This window comes from Ambystoma mexicanum, chromosome 4q (assembly GCF_040938575.1).
Source record: "Ambystoma mexicanum isolate Mex_15411 chromosome 4q, UKY_AmexF1_1, whole genome shotgun sequence".
NCBI lineage: Eukaryota > Metazoa > Chordata > Amphibia > Caudata > Ambystomatidae > Ambystoma > Ambystoma mexicanum.
Window position 1 is genome coordinate 20,550,650 of NC_090928.1, and position 17,755 is coordinate 20,568,404.

The following is a 17,755-nucleotide window of genomic DNA, read 5'->3' on the forward strand; positions in this document are numbered from 1 at the left end:
CGCAGTCTCAGGGCCTTTGGTCAGACAAGTTGACCGTCGACGACGTTGAGCTCAGGTCAACCCTACGGTGGTGGAGGAATCGTCGGAATATTTCCAAGGGAGTGCCTCTACAGGAACCGGAATTCCAGTTCACAGTGGTGACGGACGCGTCCCTAACCGGCTGGGGAGCGCATATGGGCACTCTGCAGACACAAGGCCGCTGGTCTCAGAAAGAATCTCTCCTACACATCAACATTCTGGAATTGAGAGCAGTCCGCTGGGCCCTGAGAGCATTCCTGCCTCACATCAGCGGATCCACAGTGAGGGTTCTGACGGACAATACCACGACAATGTTTTATTTACGAAAGCAAGGCGGTACGCGGTCCAGGACCCTCTCCGTCGAGGCTCAGAAGGTGTGGCACTGGGCGCTGAAGCACGATGTATCTATCATAGCCCATCATCTGCCAGGAGTGAAAAACGAGCAGGCGGACTCCCTCAGCAGAAAGATGGACCAGATTCACGAGTGGGAAATAAACGACGATCATTTGGCGAAGGTCTTCCAGAAATGGGGACAACCGACGCTGGACCTCTTTGCCACGAAGGCAAACAAGAAGTGCAAAATGTACGCCAGCAGATGGCCACAGGAAAATTCAGTGGGAGAAGCTTTTTCCTTCCCGTGGACGGACAAGTTCCTCTATGCCTTCCCTCCGTTTCCCCTGATACGGAGGACTCTGCAGTGGATACGCAGGTACAGGTGCCGAGTCATCCTGTTAGCGCCATGTTGGCCGAGGCAACCATTGTTTTCCGACCTCCTTCATCTGTCAGCGGACCACCCGATAACGTTCCCAAAAGAGCCCAACCTCTTGTCCCGGAACGAAGGAACAGTGTGGCATCACGACCCGAACAGTCTCAACCTCACGGCTTGGCTCCTGACTTTTCGGAGTTTGGGGCCTTGACCATTCCATCGGACTGTCGAAAAATATTACAGGCTGCGCGGGCCCCGTCCACCAACAAGTCTTACAGGTGTAAGTGGATAAGATTCTGTGTGTGGTGCCAAGGGCAGGCAGAAGTGGAACCTCTGAGAGTTACTCCGGAACAGATCCTCCCGTATCTGTTGCATTTGGCGAGGAGTGGCTTGTCTTTTTCATCTCTAAAGGTTCACCTGGTGACCATCTCTAGGTTCACAAGAAGGAGGAACTCTACGCCTTTGTTTAGTGACAGATTAGTTAAACATTTCATGAGAGGTTTGTTTCGGACGTTTCCCCCGGTTAAGCGTTTTCCACCAACGTGGAGCCTTAACTTGGTACTTGCAGGTTTGATGAAATCACCTTTTGAGCCAATGGCCACGGCGTCCATGAAGTTTCTATCTTGGAAAGTGGCTTTTCTAATAGCCATAACGTTGGCTAGACGAATCTCAGAGTTACAAGCATTGGTCATAGACCCTCCATATCTCAGATTCTTCAAGGACAAGGTGATCTGGTCGACGAGTCCTTGTTTCATCCCGAAAGTTCCTACGATTTTTCATAAACACTGTACCATGGTCCTACCCACCTTCTTTGCAACGCCATCGTCGGCAGCAGAAAAGGTTCTGCATACCCTCGATGTCAAGAGGGCTCTAAAATTCTACCTGCATCGTACCCAGCAACTTCGATCGACAGAGCAGCTCTTCGTTGCGTATGGCCCTTCAGCAAAGGGGAAAGCAATTTCGAAACAAGGTCTGGCTCGATGGGTCTCGTCGACGATTGCTTTCTGTCATTCGAAAGCGGGAAAGCCGCTACAAGGGCGTCCGAGAGCCCATTCGACCAGAGCGACCTCGTCGTCGACGGCATTATGGGCGGGGATCCCGCTGGCAGACATTTGCAGAGCAGCAGCATGGTCAGTGCCCCATACATTCACCCGCCACTACTGCTTAGAATGACAGCATGCGGACGAAGTTCAAATGGGCCGAGCAGTCTTGCGGCATCTCTTTCAATAAGGTAAGCCCTTTCTCTTCGAGAGGGTTCTATGCTGGTTGGATGTGTGTTTATACATGCAGATATATGTATATGTGTATATAGATATAGATATAGATAGATATAGATATATAGATACGTATATGCTTTTAATTATATGCACGAACATGCGTATGTGGTTCCAATGCGTGCTTTATGTATCCTGTTTTAACTTATGTATATTGCGGTATACAGTACGGTGACAGGTGGTTAATTTCGAATCTTATGTAATCATGGTTCGTTTTCTTTGGCAGAATGGGGTGATTGCTCGATTGCAGTTACACCTCCTTCATTGTTTCACGTTCACTGCTATGCATTCTATTCTAAGCATGTGAATCCATGAAAGATCCAATGCTGGAGAAGGGAATAGTTTCTTACTTGTAACTCCAGTTCTCCAGCATTGGTATCTTTCATGGATTCGCATGCGCCCTCCGGCCTCCCCGAAATGCAATCTTGGCATTTTTTCTGGTTTCACCCCGTTCCACTTGGAGGGGTCAAAATCTGGAAGGAGCCGCGGGGGCGGGGCATTTATACCGCTACGTCTTGGTAGGGCGTGCGTGCGCGGCACAAAACAACATAGATAGGACACTAAAGTGTCGAAAGTTTTCCTATAGGAAAAGGCTATATAAGCTTACCGAGGGTTCCCAGTCTGTCGACGGGGAATATTCTAAGCATGTGAATCCATGAAAGATACCAATGCTGGAGAAATGGAGTTACAGGTAAGAAACTATTCCCTTCCTTCCTACACCGGGACACCACAGGCGTCCCGGTGTGGGCAGAAAAATCTTTTTTTTTATCACCCCGGGTTCCCGCTTTGGGAACCTCAGGTGCTAATGGCCTTCATCCCCCATTACGGGGCTGGAATGGGGGGTAATGGTCCAGAGACCTTGTTATCCACCCTTGCTTCGCTTGGGCTGATAACTTGGGCTGCCGGGCTGGTATCCACCGTTCCAGTCCCTGGAACGGAGGATGAACGCCACAATATTCCCATTAGCATAACACAAAATGCAAATGGCAATGTTGAAAAATCTTATTGAATCTATGTACTTTACTGAGAAATATAAAGTAGACGAGTCTAGGTTTTTATTTATTTTTATTTTTTTTTGTTCTATTTTTTAACTGTGAAAGGTGGTTCCTAAAGGAACATTTCTTTTGGTGTTTTTGGATGTATTGTTTTTTTTTTTTTGGCAGCAGAGCTAAGAACGAAAGGTGGGGAGGGAAATGAGGGAAGAGGCACCAAACACTAATATGGAGAGGTAGGTGGACAGGGGAAAATGTTGCGTGTGTGTTATTTCTAAGGTAGGGGGCAGTGTTTCTCATGCTCCTTGATTACAGCAGTGGTGGTGGCTCTTGGGGAGGAGGGATGGCATTAGCTGATGTCGTTTCAAGGTAAATAGTAGAAGTTGAAAGTTCCTAGATCAGTAGAAGATGCAATTCCGAATTGTCCGCGAAGCACGGATCTGGTCATGTGGCACTGTCCGGAAGGTCCGCATTCAAGTCAGATGTTCGTAGACATCTACGAATGCAAAACTAGTTGAAATAGTTGCAAAAGGTGTATAGAAGTGTTAAAAATTATTCTAGAAGGTGGGAAATTGCAGAGTTTTAAGGTAAACTTTGTAAATTGGACACAAATATTGCTATATTGGGTAAGTATGATATTACTAAGTTGTAGGAAATAAATTCACTGAAAAAACGTTAAAGGGACGTTATGGTTAAGTTAAACTAATAAAAACCTATGAAATTCAGTAAAACTTTGTTAAAGGGACGTTATGGTTCCAAGTAAAATCGAAAACCCCCTGAAATTCGCCAGTTATGGTAAGCTAAGCAACCATAACTCGAAATGGTATGCAGAATTAGAGCAGGAGATCCCAGGAGGTTGTCCTTAAATGGCAGACATAGGATAGTGCATACAGAATCCTCATGCACACGCATGCATGCATCCTAAGTCGGGTAGAGTCATGACAATAGCTGTTTGACAACGTGTTGCGAATGAGGAGTTAGATGCGAACTATTTACATTTGATGTGGAACTGCCCAGAAGCAGACATGTTTGGAAAGAGACACTGTGAGATTTTGAGGACATATTGGCACAACATATTCAACTTGGCAGCCATGAAAGATCTTAGGCGTGGCCCTGGAACTACCCACAAAACAGGCCATGTTTTACTGCTTACTTGTAGTGCTGGCAAAGTGGAGGGTTGCACTTGGGTGGATGAGGAAAAACCCACTTGCGTGGGGGCAGATCCCTAATTACCTCAGCCCAACCAGGTCCACCACCTGAGGAACGAGTATACGTTTGTAAAGCATGGTTAATTGTTTTAAAAAAAACAGGTAGCAGTTGGATGGTACTATTGGACCAAACGAACCCAAGTCTCAACAAACTACATCAATTGTTACATTTTTATACATTTTAGCAACAGTTAAAACTTTCCTAGGTATTAATTATATTGTCACCCACCCCTCGAGCATGATTGGACAAAACATTTACAAAGAAGTTAATCTTGTCCTAGTTCATTCTTTTTCATTGGTCATCAGCAATATTTATTTTTTGTCCACTTGTTAGGCGCCTATGCAGCAAGTAAACACTGTTTCAAAGCGCCCACAGAGCAAAGGGAGGGAACAGAGCCTGAAACTCATTAGTCATCACCAATTTTATTTTTTTTAAACTAGGGGGACGGGGGAGGACAAGCCTACTACCTTGTAAGTATTCAGAATGTGCAAGGAAGAGGGAGGGGGGAGTGCAAAAGTGTTCGTGCTACTGGGTGAGCCACAGATATGTGCATAGTAGAAGTGCATGGAGTGCTACACGGCCAGGGCCCGCGATGGCCAAGTGCGAGCCTCCAAGGCGGGGGAGTGCAAAGGCAAGTGCTGAGGGTAGACAGGAGCTGGGACGATTGGGTGTGGGAAGTCAGGGGCCCTGAGGATGCATGAGGGCCCAGGACACCAATCACAACAGCTGTGCAAATTGGCATAGGAGAGAAGGAGGGTAAGGATGGGGTAAATAGGAAAGTCTTGAGGAGCTTCCTGAATTTAAGTTCTGCTCAAGGCTCAAGTTCTGCCCTGTCATCTCTAGTTTGTGTTCCAATTCCGCCTTTGCTCAGGATTGGTCTGTGGTAGTTTGTGCCATCATGGCACAATGAAACATTCACATAAAAAAATAATTCATCACTTAGTAACAACTGGCCTAGAGCCTTTTAATCTTAAGTGTGATTGCACATGGACCGCTCAGATATTTTAGCAATACGAGGAAGGGCTGAACAAACAGGTTCTCTTTGAACTACTGATTGCAATCCCATCCGCCCCAGACTCCTGGCTCCTCTTAAGACATTCTAATTTATGTAACCACTACTCCAACAAGTACAGCCTTTGGTTTCACCCAATTGGAACACCAGACACCCTAGCATTGGGCCCCATCTTTATTGCCACTCAAACAAATGGTCAACCCCTTTACGCGACTTCAATGCAATGAGCAAGAATTACATCTGTTCCTTGCGGAACTGTTAAACCATAAACCTTTGTCCTATTTGCAGTTTGACCTTCTACTGGATGACTCATTCTTCTTCCTTCAACCCTCAAGCCTGTAAAACCAGAATGTTCCAGCTACCTAAAATTCATTGTGCTACTGTCAACTGCAAAGTTCGAAAAAGCTCAAACAACCCCACTACATGTAGATTTATATAAACTCCTTATTAAACTCCTTATATATATATTTCTCTGTTTGTATGTCTTATAAATGATAAGACTTTTCATGTATTTCAAAGCATCCTGTGAGTAGATAGTGTTCATGTTACATTTGCGGTTTTAACATTGCATCTTTCTACGCGCTTGTAACTCTAATACGTATCAATTGTAGACAAACAGTAACTCTAAAAGTAATGGATCCCATCCATAATTAACTACATTCGATAAATACAACATTCCAACATCGCGCCCAGTTTGCCGCCACCCCCAGTCATTATTATGGCATGCGCAACATGAACCCCTCGTAATCACAGGGAACCTTCCTGACCACCCCAAAACTTGATATACTGGAGGTTTGGGGCTACTTGGTCGGAAATGCTTCACCTTTTCACATTTGACGGAATTTATTTTGCTCTTTTTTTGGTTGAAAATGTGGGGAGAGACCCCCAAACTCTGCGCAATCTCCCCTATTCCCTTACCCCACCCCATATATATATTTAATTAAATTTGACCAGGTTTCAACCAAAAAGAAATAATTCGGGCCAAAGGTCAAATGTTTTTCAACCAAGTATGCTAATACCATACTGGATGGGTAGAGGACTGCTGTGTGATGGAGATTTTTAAGCCCACCCAGGCCCATCAGATATATTGTAGCACTTTGATCGTACATAGGGCCTCATTCCGAGTCCGGCAGGAGACGTGCCGGTAAAACTGTCAGGCTGCCGCCAAACTTGTGAATTCTTCCGGCGCATGGCTCCACGGAAACACTGCGGGGTTACGACCCTGGTGTTCCTGGAAGTCAGGCGCCGGGAAAAAAATGTTAATCCCCATTCCCATTTGAGTCCCATAGGACTCAATTGTAATAGGGATGACGGAAGCACCAGTACCGTAAAGAACGGTGCCAGTGCGTCGCGGGAAGTCTGCTGGCGGGTGCCGTCCCGCCCTCCAGGTCAGACTTGGCGGGCGGGACGGCATCTGCCCGCAGACACAGTGTGCCGGTCCGGTAACAACGGTGCCGGTAGGCTTACTGTCACCGTTGTTACTGGACCGGCATGCTCGTAATGAGGCCTATAGTGTTAAACTAGGGAAGACCAACTCATAGGGGCTGGAGGATGGCACTGTCTTGGAGTAGATGGCCACAGATGACAAGAAGTAGGGGCTGCCCTGGGCTATGAGCTCCAATGCCAGGACAAGGTAACAGGGCGCGGAGGGGAGGGGAAAGAAAGGCCCATAGTAAGGATGGGAAGTAAGAGCTGGACTTCACTCTGAGGCTGTAATGAGTTAGAATCGAGAAGTAAGAGGGGAGCAGGGGTTGTCAGGGATCTTTGGTACTGAAAAGTGACTTGAAACTGTAGATAGAAAGGAGGTGTGCTCGTCTCCCATCGCTGTACAGAGTGAGACAGACCAAGTTGGGTTTTGTCTAGCTGGAGATCGGCCCACTCAAGCGCGGAAGTGAGCCTCTTTATTTGCACGTGTGGTGACGTGTGATGTTACCTATGCGTGTAGGCTTGCCTGCAGGTGTGTTTTGCACTTCTAGTCCGACTGGGACTACGCAGAGTTTGAGGGGACATAACAGGCGGCGTAGACTTGGGTAATATCCGATATGATCACTTTTATATAATGAACTTTCTGCCAGGGGCGAGTGGAAGCAGCTTTTGAGAGGTGTATGACTTATGTGTGGTGTTACTTTTTTGGGCAACCCCCTCATATTACATTTTATGCAGTGGAATCAACTGCCATGAGATGTGTGAACATGAACTACCAATAAATACATTTTCTTTTTTTTAAGTTTGGTCTTTAGACTAATATCCTTCTTGGTGTGCATTCACTAAACCATCTGATGAAGTGAATAATAAACCGGTTAAAACGCAGCTTCTGTGACCAGCAAGTGAATCCTAAAGATGTATAAAAACGGAGCTCATCATTTCTGCAGAAAGTCCTCTCTAAAACATGCATTCCAAAAAAAAAACATTTTAGCTAAATGATTAAGGAAGACCTTTTTCTATATTTGATTTCAATTAAATAGACCTGTAAACTTTAAGGGATGATATACGGTTTGACACAAACCACTCATGTGACGTAGCGAGTACTGTGTCTGGAATAATATTGTATTGTAGTTGTACGGCATTGTACCAAACGTCAGTGTTTGCCACAGGCTGAGCTGTGCCCTAACCCCCAATTGACCAATCCTGGTTCCTAGTAGTTCTAAGAATTTTGCAAATGCTACAGGTGTATGCTGCATTTTCACATTTAATATTTGGAAAAGAGACTGGTTTGCGTATGCAATCCAAAAGGACTTGATAGTTTTGAACTAACACAGTAACCATATACATACATATTTTGCTTTCTTTGTTTGTAGTCACTAATACACATATTAAAACAACTGTTGGACTATTTTAATGTATATAACTTTTTCAGGGTGCTGGCACCATAAAATGTATAATGATTAACAAATTACGTATCAAGATTTCACCCAACTATGGTTGTTAATTACTTTCAGGAAAGTCCTGCAGTGTACAATGAGCACACATGAAATTCTATTGCGCGGAGCTGCTCAGTGCTTCCTTCTTCAAGCAGCTATGAATTTGATGGATGTAGTAAGTTATTGTCATTATTTAAGAACTTCCTGATGCTTGTCCAATGCATTTTTTTAATCATATTTCTTTAATGTATTTTTATTGATTGTTTTTGATATTACATTACATGAGCTGCACTTGCAATATGGCCCATCACGCTTCATATACATAAATGAAACATAAACGATCAGAGGGCCTCCTGGATGTCCTCCATGTAACTATCAGGGGGTGAGGATCGAAATCTAAGCCCCATCACAGTTGCTTCTTTAAACTCTGCATAAAGCTAGCACACCTATGCGAAAAGGAAGCCCATCTACCCATCCCATGTATCCTTCTTGTACCCTTGACCCTGCTGAACGAGGTCTGAGTAACCCGTTTATGAAAGCATATTCACTGCAAAAAGTAAAACGCGAAAGCATGTAATCAATATACCACTTGTTAACATTAAAATCGCTTCCCATTTCAACTTCTACCTTCCTCTGCAGTCAGATATGTTCTAGTATTGTGCCCTCTCGCAACTCTAGGCAGGTCTCTCTCCACTCGCCCGCATGCCCCCTGCATTCCATGCGAGCCCTCTCCCTCCCCTTCCCAGCCCCCCTCCCCTTTTCCTTGCCCCCTTCCCTAGTGACATCCCCTGACCTATTGTGTATTCTTTCAGAGGTTTTGTTATACACGGTTGTTGGCTAATTTTGCATTGCCTGCATTCCTGCTGTGCCTATTTTCTTCTAGGTTCCCTGGTTGATTGTTCTGTTTCTTGGCGTTTTGTTATCCATGGTTGTTATTGCCTGCATCCCTGCTGTGTTCATTCTTTTCCTCTAGGTCCCTTGTTTGATTTTTCTGTTGCTTGGCATTTCTTGTTATCAACTGTTTTTCTCACATTGTAGTGCCTGCGTCCCTGCTGTGTCCATTCTTTGCTTCTAGGTTCCGTTGGCAACTGACTTGTCTATATAGTGCATCTGATTTTCTGTCATTGTTCTCTCCTCTGTTTGCCCCCCTCCTTGTGTGTCCCCCACCCTAGTATCCCCATTGCCTGCTTGCTCCCTAGCCCCCCTTCCATTCTCCACTCCCCCCCGGCTCTCCCCTCTGCACCCTCTATGTTGCTTTCGTCTCTCGTATCTTCTCTAACTGCTTTTCTATCGACTAGCCTATCCTCACTAAGTCTGGCAGGAAGACGTTCAAAAGGGATATCCTGGTCTCCAACCCAGGACTCCCTATCGCTGATACACCAGTGCTTCCTCCAGACAGACCCTTACCGACATCCTCTTTGTCGTTCTGTCTCCAAGCATATGGAACCCACATATGGTCTCTGTTCTCTCTCCTTTTCCCTCTTTACCCATTAATGGTGGCACCCGATGCTAGGCCCTCCTGGTCCCCTTCCACTCCTCCAAGACCATCATTAATGTTTACCTAAATGGCACCATCTTGGTCCAAGCCCCTCGGGCCAACCTCCTTCTCTTTGATGGATTCTTCCTGCACTGTATCAACTTCCTTTCTTCTCCTGCTGTCCCTTCTCTTCCCTCCATCCTCTGCCACCTCTACGGCTGTTTCTGCTGCTTCTCCAGCCACACTGTTGCCTCTTTCCTCCGCCATCCCTTTGTCACCCACCTCCTCTTCATTGGTTACCTAGCCCTTGCCTCCTTCCTCCTCCTTGGGCGCCTCCAACACTTCTGCAGGGCGTACCTCTGACCTGGACCTCTCCACGGAAGTCTTTCAAAGGGGGCAACCTGCTCCACATTGCTACTCTTAACTCTCGCTCAGCGGTCAAACACTCCTCTGACATCTGCCGTCTCCTTGAAGAACTCAATCTAAATGTACTCGTTCTGACCGAGATGTGATTCCCGGCCAGCTCTGTCCTCTGAGTGGGCAGACCTCTCCTCCTCGCCTCTACCTCTCAACCTCTCCTCAGAGACCTTAACATCCACTTGGATGATTATTGTCCTTCTGCAGGACTCTTTCACAACCTCTGTGACTCTCTCTCTCTCTTTCTCTAATCTTTCCTTTGGCCTGACTCACTCTGAGGGCACACTTTGGATTTTCTGATCTCCTCAGACCTCCCCCTCTCTAACCTTCTCACCACTCCTTTCTCCATGAATTATTACTTTGTTCTTTCCTCCCATCTTTCTCTCTCTATCCCTCCGGCCAAGCCGACTCTAGCACTGCCACCTACCTTCTTGGTCATCTGACCCATGAAGCGTCTGTCAGTTGAGGCTTTCGCCGCTACTTTCTCTCCTCCTTCACCTTTGGCTGACTTGCATCCTGACATAGCCCTTTCTAACCTCCATCTTTCTATCTCTGACACTTTTGATGTACTTGCCCCTGTCATGAGGATCTGCTTAAAGCCCATATCCAAGTGCAACTCTTGGTACAATACCAACCTCGTCACCCTCAAATGCAAGTGCAGGGTGGCTGAGAGGAAGCAGAGGGCTACAGGTGCACCCTCTGACAAACTGGCCGGCCGCCTGCTCCAAAGGCAGTACAGACTCTGTCCTCGCCAAGAAGAGAGCACACATCCAAGCCCGCGTCTCTGCAGCATTTAACAACTCGGCCGAACTCTTCAAAATCTGTAAGGAGCTGGCCAACCCTGCTGCCGTCTCTACATCTCATGTTCCCTCCCAGCCCCTCTGTACAGCCTTCTTATTTCATTACTAAAACTCTGGACACCCTGTGCACCTTCTCTTCCTCTTACTCCTCCGCTCCTGGCCTGTCTGTGGCCTTCTCTCCTCCTCCTCCCTCCTCTTCCATTCCCTTGTTCACCCCCAACAACGTTTCTAGACAAGTCCTATCTATGAAAGTTTCGTCAAAACTGGTTCTTCCCCGTTCTTCCAAAACCATCAAGGACCACATTGACACCCTTGCTCTAGCCCTGGTCGAGTTCTGCAATCACTCTTTTGCCACTCGAACCTTCTCCTCGCCCCTTAAGCACCCCCTTGTGCACCCCCTCCTTAAGAAGCCCTCTGCCGGTCCTTCCTCTCTGGCTAACTATCGCCAACTCCATCAATCCTTTGCTGGACAAACTCTTGGAAAAGCTGGCCATCTCCCAGCTTAATCCTCACACTGAATCTGTTGGTTGTCTCAATGACCACCAATCTAGTTTCAGAGCAGCCAGAAGCACAGAAATTGCTCTCCTGAACATCCGTAAAGACCTGCTCTCTAACTTTGATTCTAACCTTCCTTCTGTCCTCATTCTCCTCGATCTTTCTTCTGCTTTTGATACACCTGCTCAAACGCCTCTGTGATAGCCTGGGTATCACTGATCAGACACTGGCCTAGCTGTCCTCATTGTTCGACTCTCCCAGGTCCAGCTGGGGTCCATCCTCTCTTCTATCTCTACCTGTGGTTTTCCCCAGGGGTCTAACCTTTCTCTCTTGCTGTTCAACCAATACCTGGCACCTCTCACTCACTGCATCGTTGCTCTCCGCTCCAGCTTTCAGTGTTACGTGGATGACACCCAGCTCTTTCAGGCTCCCCTCGGCCGCCTCTACTCCTTCTCTCATTCCAGACTGTCTGTCTGCAATCCAGGAGTGGTGTGCCCCCAATGATCTCTGCCTAAATGCCAGTAAGACTGAGATCCTCCTCATCGGAACACCAGCTCCCTCCTTTTCTCTCTCTCCTCTCGCTCGCCCCCACGCTGAGCCCGCTTCTTACTCCTACCTGTGAGGCTAAGAACCTTGGGGTCCTCTTCGACTCCTCCCTCTCCTTCTCTCCGCACATCTCTGATGTCTCTTAGACGTCGAACTATGAGCTGCACCTCCTCAGAGGTATTGTCATGATGCCTACCTCCAAGGAGCCAGGTCCGACCCAGCAACCCCAGAGGCAGGCATCATTCCCCCCAGGGAAGTTCCAGCGGGCCCAAGCTGGGGCCCTTTGGACGCAGTCCTGGCGCCTTAGGCGCCAGGCTCATGTTGGACCCCAGTCCTGGCGCCTTAGGCGCCAGGCTCATAAAGCTGGACATGTGTTCAAGTGTTTTTATGTGCACTTACCTGATGCAGACCATGCTGCTACATCCAGGACCTCTTGATGCCTGAATGGGACTACTTTACCTGTGGGACTACTTTCCACCTGGGTGTGGTCGGGGAAGGATACATACCTGATCGGTGGAAGGATACATACCTGGAACTTCTTCCAAAGCTATTTAAACCCCACCCGAACAGCCACACGTGCTTCGCGTTGTTCTGCACCTAGCAGCTGGACGCTCACCGTGTCTGCTCCTGCTTCTGGACTTCAGCCACGCCTGTCAGCATCCTGGGACACCTGCAAAGGGTGATAAGAAGAGAATTCGAGAGGAAGAAGGCCTTACCTGCTAAACCTGCATCACAGAGACATTTCACCGACGATCCTGAAAAGGAAGACATCATTTTTAAAAGCATTTCGCTCTGATCGCTGCAGCGCTGCATTTCACTCACCTTTCTTGGGCGCCTCCATCTTCAGCAGCGATCAATCGGATCCGCAGCCACTTCCCAGAGCCTAGAGAGAAAAAGACAAGAACACAAGGTGAGAGAAGGAAGGGAATAGGAAAAGCTCAGTTTCCTTCTAAGACTTACCTGTTGGGTCATTCCCATTTCATTTCGGGTCTTGCTGCTTCCAGGCATTTTCCGGACCCCGGCCCCTATGGGGAAAAGACATCAACATTAGCGCTTTGTTGCAAGAAGTCTCCAAAGGAATCTTCATTCATCACCTGAGAAAGACAATGAACATTATTATTTAAAGCTTGAACTTTTGAACTTGCAACAGAACTTTTACAGCGCCTTACCAGTATAATCAAGCTTACCTGAACTCCCATCCAACCTCAATCCAGTGAAGTAACTGGGTTCAACGCGCCCCTGCGTCAGAAGCAGGATGGAGAGCTCGTCCTTTCAGACCCTAAGGTGAGACTTCACGGGGGATCGTGGAAGGGTATCGAGGAGGGTTGGAAGGAAGTGGGAGGCTCGAGCATTATTCCGCCAGATTGTAATACTCCCTTTTCACGTACAGGAGGATATTCCTGCGAGCCAGTTTAGCCAGAGTAGAGGGGCCCGTCCTATCAATCTTCAGAGCCCTGCGCTTCACCATTGAAGAGGCATCAGCACTCGAAACCAGGCCAGCGTCCCCGTGGGAATCAGGTGAGCGTGACAGGTATTCTGCCGTTCCTCACTTTTCCCCAGAAGCTCACTGTCGCTAGAGCTCTGTTTCTCTCTAGGCTGGACTAATGCAACGGCATCTTTCTAAATCTTCCTGCCTCTACTCTCCGTCCTCTACAGCTTATCCAGAACAGGACTGTGAGACTTGTCCTTGGCCTCAAGCCCGGGGATCGGATCTCTCCAGTACTGACATTTATTCACTAGCTCCAAGTGGCGGCAAGGATCAAGTTAAAGATCCTCTGCATAGTCCACAAGGCTGCCTGGGACTGCACTACCTCCAGCACGCTCTTCCTAAATCTCCCCTCTCGAGCTCTCCGCTCATCCACCACCAACTCTGAGGGTCAGTCGCTTTTCCAAGCAGAGAGTTGGGGGCAGATCTTTCGTCGGCTGGGGCCTCCCTCTGGAACAGCCTCCCTGCCTCTCTCAAACCTGAGCAGAACCACCTCCCGGTTCCGGAAGCAACTCAAGACCTTCCTCTTTGCTTCTGCTTTCTCTCTTCCTCTCCCATGCTGATGACCCGTCTGGTTCACACACTGGTCACCCTCTGAACTTGGGCCAAGGTACCTACATGTCCAGTTGCACCTCGCACTGCCTCTTGGCTCCCCCAGCACTTGTGGTCCAGATCTGTTGGCTGCACTTTCCTTTACCTGCACTGAGCCACTAGCTGGCTGCACGTTTGATTACCTGCACTTCACTAGCATGGGGTCTGGCCTGGATTCACATGCTCTTGAATATTCCCCGTCAGGCCGGGAATCCTCAGTAAAAGAAAAAACAGTGTCACTTTAGTTTATAAACTATCTCCTATAAACCAATCACTGAGCTCTGGGTCCTACTGCCCCAGCCAATGACCGCCCTCTCCCTAAGCCCCTCCTCTGGCAGCCATCTTCAGATTTTTACCACACGCTCAAGTGTTTGGAGTCCTTGCGTTTTGCTCTTTGAGCTTCTTCGTTTTTTTGCACTTTTTTGGTAGGAAAACTCTATTTTCAGTCAATCGAGCCCGTGTGCTGCATCGTTTCATCCTCTGATTAATGGGGATCCGTTTTTCGGCGTCTCATCACCCCTCAAGGGTAGAAATCATTGAGTGTTTGTTCTTGGAATTTTCGAGAAGCCCATCAGGCCTACACCACGCCGGATCATGTTGGAGAAGGAGGACTGAGCTTCCCTCTTCAAGCTGTGCACCAGCTGCGATTTGCAGAATGTTTTCACGGACAAGCCATCCCAGTGTCTGTATTGTCTACACCCAACGCACAAGAAGATTGTGAGATCTGCCGTGGCTTCTCTAATCGCACGATGAAGGATTGACCCGTCCAGCTGGCGACGTGGCTCAAGGCTAAGGCCTCTACTCTGTGTGGTCCACAAGGGTATGCCTCATCCGGATCCAGCCAGCCAGAGCTGGCTTCTAAGTCCTTTGAGGGTGCTCCATCCATGGGGACCCAAAACAAGGCCAACCACTTCTGCCTGGGTTCTCTGTCCAAGCGGGTCCCGTGACGGTCATGGCACGTTCATCGTCTCTGTCAGCATCAATCTCCAGCCATCGCTCCAGCTCTTCGTCGAAGAGAAAGTCAGCTACCCTGGGTAAGCTGCATGAGAAACCGGAGGACGACAAGTTGTCTGCCCTTTCAGCTAAGGCCCAGGTGGTCCTGGCCAAGACGTCCTCTTCCATCGAGATGGTTGCTGCTGCCCTCTCGAAGGCGAGGGGGGGCTGACCCGGTCCAGGGTCCAAGACTCTGAAGAAGAGGATGCTGGACCTCAGCCCGAAGCCGACAACTCCGGACCTGAAGAAAGGGGCGGGGGGCCGTGGAGGAGCTTCAGGGCACAGATATTTATTTGCCCGGAGAGTAAGATGTTTCTGACCATCCCATCCCTACTGATGACACCGGGAGCACCACCGCTGAAGAAAATGAGACATCCTACGCCTCTACTCCAACCGTCACTGCCCTCCCCCCTCTAGGGACACTGGGACAGACACGACTATGATGGACACCGACAACGATGGTGGACTCTCTGCCACTGAGGGCCTCTCCGCCGGACGAAGTGGGATCATTCCACCCCATTATCGCCCATGCGCAGAACTTTCTCAGCTCACACGGGAGGAGAAGAAAAAGGAAGCCTTCCTGTACCAAGGCCGTGAGAGGAAGACCATTCTGGTGGTACCGCTCCTGGACGACATCTGGAATGAGGGGCTGGCGCTCCTGAAGAACGCCATCCTCGGCCCCAGCGAAGAGGGAGTGGTTGGAGAAGAATTATCAGGTGCCAGAGTCTGCACCCAAATGCCTGAGGTCTCAACCATCGCCGGACTCGGTGGCCTCGGCAAGGAAGAAATCGTCCAACCTGTCATCGTCTACCGGACTGCAAGGGACGCGTGGGACGGAAGGTCATTTACTCGGCGGCGACGACGGTCAAAGTGGCCAACGCCTTAGTGATCCTGGTCAGGTACGACCGGGAGACATGATACAAGATGGCTCCGATCCTGGACTTGCTCCCCGAGGACAAGCGGGTAGAGGCAATGGAGATTCTTCAGGAAGGCGAGGTGGCATCGGAACATGGCATCACTGTGGTCCTGGACATTGTGGACACAGGGTTCCACCAGATAGGTAACAGGGTTTGCCTCCGTCATTGTGGCTGGCTGAAGGCCACAAACTTCAGACAAGATGTCCAGGCGAGGATGCTGGACATGCCATTCGACTGAGACAATCTTTTCGGTAAGGCCGTCGACAAGTCTTTTCAGGCCATCAAAACCAACAAGGAGATGGCCCGTGCCTTGGGCACGCTGCAACAGCACCGTACGTCCTTTCGTCATTCAGGAGGAAAGTCGGGGGGGTCTTCGAAGAGTTTCGGCGTTGGTTCGTCCTCTTACCGCCAACCCTCCCGTCCACGACCCAGGAAGCCTACAAGGGTCGCTAAGAGGTGGCCTCCAAGCATGACTGAAACTGCCAGGATGTTGGGCCCCCACCCCTGCACCCCGGTGGGAGGCCAGCTGGCGAAGTTAGTCAGCGCCTGGGAAAACATCTCCACCGATCGATAGGTGCTGGGCGCTCTCGCCCACAGACACACTTTAGAGTTTCAGCGAAAGTGTCCGCAAATACCACCAGTGGCCCGGCAGGAACAACACATTCCTCAGCTGCTGCTGGAAGTTTGGGACATGTTAAGAAAAGGGGCGATAGAGTTGGTTCCAAAGCGACGCCGGGGCTCGGGAGTTTACTCAAGATACTTTCTGGTACGAAAGAAGACCGGGGGCTGGAGGCCCATTCTCGACCTACGACGACTCAAGTTCATTATGTCCCAAAAATTCAGGATGGTCATGTTGCAGCATGTGCTCGGCCAACTGGAGGATGGAGACTGTCGTCATTGGATCTGGAGGACGCGTACATCCACGTCCCCATTCACGTGAAACATCGCATGTTCCTGCGCTTCGTTGTACAAGGGAAGCACTGCCAGTTCAAGGCGCTTCCCTTCGGACTGAAGTCGGTGCCCAAAGTCTTTACGAAGTGCCTGGCTGCGGTGGCGGCCTATCTACGACTACAGGGAATTCATGTGCACCCTTCCATCGACGACTGGCTTATCCGGGCCGAGTCGGAGGACATCACCGTCGACCACACAGAGAGGACCGTCTGGCTGCTGACGGATCTGGGGTTCTCGGTGAACTATGCAAAATCCTCCTTCACTCCATCGCAGAACGCTCTGTTCCTGGGGTACAGGCTCAACACGGTGTCCTGTCTGGCGGCTCTGTCGGAGGAGAGAATAGTGGGCATTTTGAGCAAAGTGCAACGGCTGTTGGCACTAAAGATCGCCACGATGAGCAAGTAGCTGCTTGGCATGATGGCATCATGCATCTACCTGGTCCGGCTCTGCAGATTGCGGATGCGGCCCCTCCAGGAGTTCTTGGACGCCCATTGGATCCAAGTGTCCGGAAGTTTCAAAGACATGATTGTGCGCAACGAGGAGTTCCATCGAGCAATAAGGTGGTGGGGCGTGTGCTCCAACATCGCCGGGGGCACAGACTTCCAGAGTCCTCCATACCAGAAGACAGTTACGACGGACGCTTCCCTGGAAGGGTGGGGAGCACACACCGGATGTCTCCATGCCAGAGGACTGCGACTGCCAGAGGAGAAGGTGCTCCACATCAATGTCCTGGAACTACGGGCCATGTTTTGGGCCCTCAAGTCATTTCTTCCGTCCCTCAAGGGCAAAGTCGTGAGGGTCTTCACGGACAATACCACCAAAATGTTTTACAAACAGAAGCAGGGGGGCACCAGGTCCCTGGCGCTCTCCGAAGAGGTGCAGGAGTTGTGGCACAGGCCATCGCCCAGGGGATGTTCCTCATTCCTTTCCATCTGGCTGGAATAGAAAACACCATCAGCTATTCCCTCCAACAGGTAGCTGCGCTATTGCCACGAGTGGGAGCTTTGGCA

General features: G+C 49.2%; 1 protein-coding gene across 6 annotated transcripts in view; it reads left to right on the forward strand.

Annotated features, from left to right (window-relative positions):
• TARBP1 (TAR (HIV-1) RNA binding protein 1) overlaps positions 1-17,755 on the forward strand; it is a 2,688,190-nt gene that overhangs the window by 847,235 nt on the left and 1,823,200 nt on the right. For all 6 annotated transcript variants that reach the window (XM_069607367.1, XM_069607363.1, XM_069607366.1 and 3 more), the window contains exon 8: positions 8,151-8,247. In XM_069607367.1, coding sequence (XP_069463468.1) covers positions 8,151-8,247 — 97 coding nt within the window. The remainder of the gene's footprint in view (positions 1-8,150; positions 8,248-17,755) is intronic.